Source organism: Drosophila obscura, unplaced genomic scaffold (genome assembly GCF_018151105.1).
Source record: "Drosophila obscura isolate BZ-5 IFL unplaced genomic scaffold, ASM1815110v1 contig_26, whole genome shotgun sequence".
Taxonomy (NCBI): domain Eukaryota; kingdom Metazoa; phylum Arthropoda; class Insecta; order Diptera; family Drosophilidae; genus Drosophila; species Drosophila obscura.
Window position 1 is genome coordinate 21926 of NW_024542813.1, and position 3484 is coordinate 25409.

The 3484-nt window shown below is 51.1% G+C and overlaps 1 protein-coding gene across 1 annotated transcript; it reads right to left on the minus strand.

The window, feature by feature from the left end:
• Nucleotides 1-1239: 1239 nt before the first annotated feature.
• Nucleotides 1240-2257, minus strand: LOC121404623. Its single transcript, XM_041594424.1, has 3 exons — nucleotides 2075-2257; nucleotides 1346-1963; nucleotides 1240-1260 (listed from the first exon to the last, which is right to left on the minus strand). The coding sequence occupies exons 1-3, from the start codon at nucleotides 2255-2257 to the stop codon at nucleotides 1240-1242; spliced, it is 822 nt and encodes a 273-aa protein (XP_041450358.1).
• Nucleotides 2258-3484: the final 1227 nt, after the last annotated feature.

Below are 3484 nucleotides of genomic sequence, written 5' to 3' on the forward strand. Positions count from 1 at the left end.
GGTGCATCCTGGGAAGTGGGCTTCCATTAGTGCTGTTAGGGCATCTTCGCTGCCCTCAGTCCATTGTCCATCATTTCGTTTCAGCTGACTTTGTATGGCAGGTTGCTTTGATAGCAACTTCCGGAGTCTAGCCGTTTCTGGGACTTTCTCGATATTGGAGCAGAAGTTCCTCCACGAGTTTCTTTGTGCCCTGCGTATTTCCTTCTTGTACTCCCTGAGTAGGGTTTTGTATTCCTCATCGATTATCTCCTCGTTCGCCTGTTTGGCGATTTTGAAGAATTCTTAGAGGTTATTTCTTTGAAGCGATAGGTCCCGGTTCCACCATAGTGGTCTGGTTCTCTTTTTCATTCTCGAGGGTGAGCATGCTGCGTGGTATGCATCCAGTAGCTCCTTGGAAAGGGTCTCTAGGGACGATTCTATCTCTTCCGGGGATGTCACTGTGCCCGCACGATTCGCGAGCTTCGAGGTAACTGTCTTTTTAAACTTTTCCCAGTTTGTGTTCCGGGGGTTTCTATAGACAGTTATCTTCGGAGAGTGTTTAAATTCGCACTTAAACTGAATGTACTTGTGGTCTGAGAAGGATGGTCTTTCAAGGACTCTCCAGCCAGATACCAAAGTACAGTTCCCCATTACGAGTGTTAGATCTAGTACGTTGGACGAGGTGGGGCCTACGAAGGTGTGCTCCTCCCCCACGTTTGCTACATCTAGGTTAGTGGATAGTATAAAGTATAGAAGTGACTCACCTCTTTCGTTGATATCGGGGCTTCCCCACACGCTATGGTGGGCATTGGCGTCCGTACCAACTATGAGTTGCTGGTCTTTCGGACTGGCTTCCGCCACCAGACTCCTTAGCTCTTCCGGTGGAGCTGGCCTGTCGTGTGCCATGTAGCAGGATGCTACCATAAGGCGCTTGTCCTCGCTTTCAAGCATCACCGCAGCCAGGTCTTCAGTGCTGTAATGAGACATAAGATAAGCATGGATGCCCTTTCGTACAAGTACGGCGGTTCTAGTCCTGCTTACCGATGGTGGGTAGAAGAGATTGTAATTTGAGGACTTTAGTCCGGCCACAGCATTGCCGGAGGCAAGCCATGGCTCCTGGACCAAAGCAATGTCGACGGGCCCTTGCTCCAAGGCAATGAGGAGCTCCGCCGACGCGAGCTTGCTTTTATGCAAGTTGAGCTGCAGCACTCTCAATGTGGGAGGCTGGCTCAACTGCACTCGACGGGTTGACTATTATAGTCAGGTCACCGTCCTCATCCTCTGCGGCATCAGAGTCGTCCAGCGCAAGATCCTGGGCGGCCTCTACGATGGACTCCAGACCTAAGTCCTTTTCCACCTCGCCTACCTGCAGGGTATGCGCGTCCTTGTCCTCGGGGTGGCGCTTTTTGAGACGTAGGTAGACACTGCCTACGCCCCATGCCATCTTCCCGAATCTCGGGTAGAGGATGTCCTCTGCCTCCTTGTTGATCTGGATGATCATGTGCTGGCCCCCCTCATTGGGTAACGGGCTACCAGCATGCAGGATTTTCCAGTCCGCCGTGGGCACCTCTGTATTCTGCCTCTGGAGAAGTTTCAGTGCTCGGTCTCCCTGGACTGCAATGGGGAAGAGCACCTTCGCCTTTGGGATGGAAGGGATCATCTCCCTGTCCACTACCTCCAGCTTGGCCCCCTCCCACAGAGCTTCCAATTTGGGCACCACTTGCAACAGCCACTTCCTCGTCGGGTCATCATTACATTTGAGGATCTTCACCCCGTTCAGCCATCCCGCACCGTCAAAGGTGGGCATGGCAGCGTCCGGCGCTTCCTCCATTCGCGCGAAAAGGCAATCTACCAGCTGGGCGTGGACCTGTTTCCACTGCGCCGCCGTCATCTTCCCATTTTCGTCGCTGCGGTCGATCAGGGCCACGATGAGGTGCCTCTTGGACACGTCGCTCACCTTGGCCTTCTGCTTGGGCTTCTTCGTCTTAGAAGGTTGAGGGATAACCACCTTGGGCCCGCGTTGCCGCTTGCCCGCCGGAGTGTCCTTGGCACTTTCGGTCGAGCGTTGCCTTTTGGTGGCCATCATTTCCTCAACCCTATTGGCGAATTCACCCTTCATCGCCTTCATCTGAGGCAGCTGCGCGTAGTGGAGACGCCCCTCTTCAACCTTTTGCTCAGCCCAGGCTAGTTTGGACTTCTCCTCTTGGGAGATGTCCTCTTTGCCTTGTAGCCGGCTTTGAATTTTGAGGGCCGCCTTGTATTGGGCCTTAGCCTTCATCCCCTCTCTAGAACGCTTCGGCCCTTCCCTACGAAGGGAGCTGGTACCTGGTTCAGGCGAGCGGAGAAGGCTCTCTTCCTCCGTTCTGCTTACGCTGAGCACGCTCTCCAGGTCCGAGTCTGTTTCGACCACGGCACCCGTGCGGCTCAGCTTGCAGAGAGGCGTTTTGGTGGCAGTAGCTTTAAAACTAATATGACCTGCTCCCGCCATATCAGAGTTGTGACCGCTGGCGACAAGCAGAGAGGATTGCTCCTCCCCGTGCCCGCCGGTGGTAGCAGTCACGCTTTCCACCGACGTTTGGACTGACATCCCAGTCCCTGCTTGATCCTTACTCCGGTCCATGTGGTTAATATTTATCGGGGGGACCACCCCCTAGAGTTTTATGCCTGTCCGCCAGGCACCTCCAGCCATGGCCATGGTTCAGTTCCCCCAATTTTTATATCGGGAAGACCTGGACCCGGCCTTAGCTAGACACTGCATTACCGCGGACAGAGCAAACGGCAATGCATTAACCCGATCCGGGGTAATGCAGTGCCCATTGCCCGGCCGGCACCCTCTGGGAGGGTTCAGCTGGAGGATTTTTGCCTGGCCTTTTGTACATATATAATTACATTAAAAATTCGCGTGCTGGTTTAACTCAAAACACAAGATCGATTGGACAGAACAACAATATAGATAGGGAAAACGAAGTCAAATTGACTACTTATTGCACTGATATATATTGCACGGCATGATGTTCTTGCACCAGCTGAGGTGTTGTTGTAATGCTGCGTTGATGTTGCTACGACAGCAGACTGCCCACCCTACCATGATCATCCTAGCCGCAAGACCAAATTAGTGGCCGATGATCCCTGAAACAACCACCACATTAACCTATCTCCATACTACTCTCGGAATTCAACAATATACGAATTCAGAATATACCCAGATAATGACAAAGGGTATGTTTAAGTCGGCTATCCCAAAAAAAAATTACTGGTTTGCAATATAACTATGTAAAAATATAAAGAGTACAAATTTATCCATAACATTAGTAAAAATGAAGAAAAGTTATCTAAATAAAAAGCGAGGGAATTAAACTAGCATGCCTATATAAAAGTGTCGCCAAAATGGTTAAAATTGTTCGAATTAGAACCGTTTTCCATTCGAGACCGTCAACCTGCACTTTGTACGTTCCAGTTCTACTTAAACTGTGCTCTTTTTCTTTTGTTCCAATGCAAATATAAT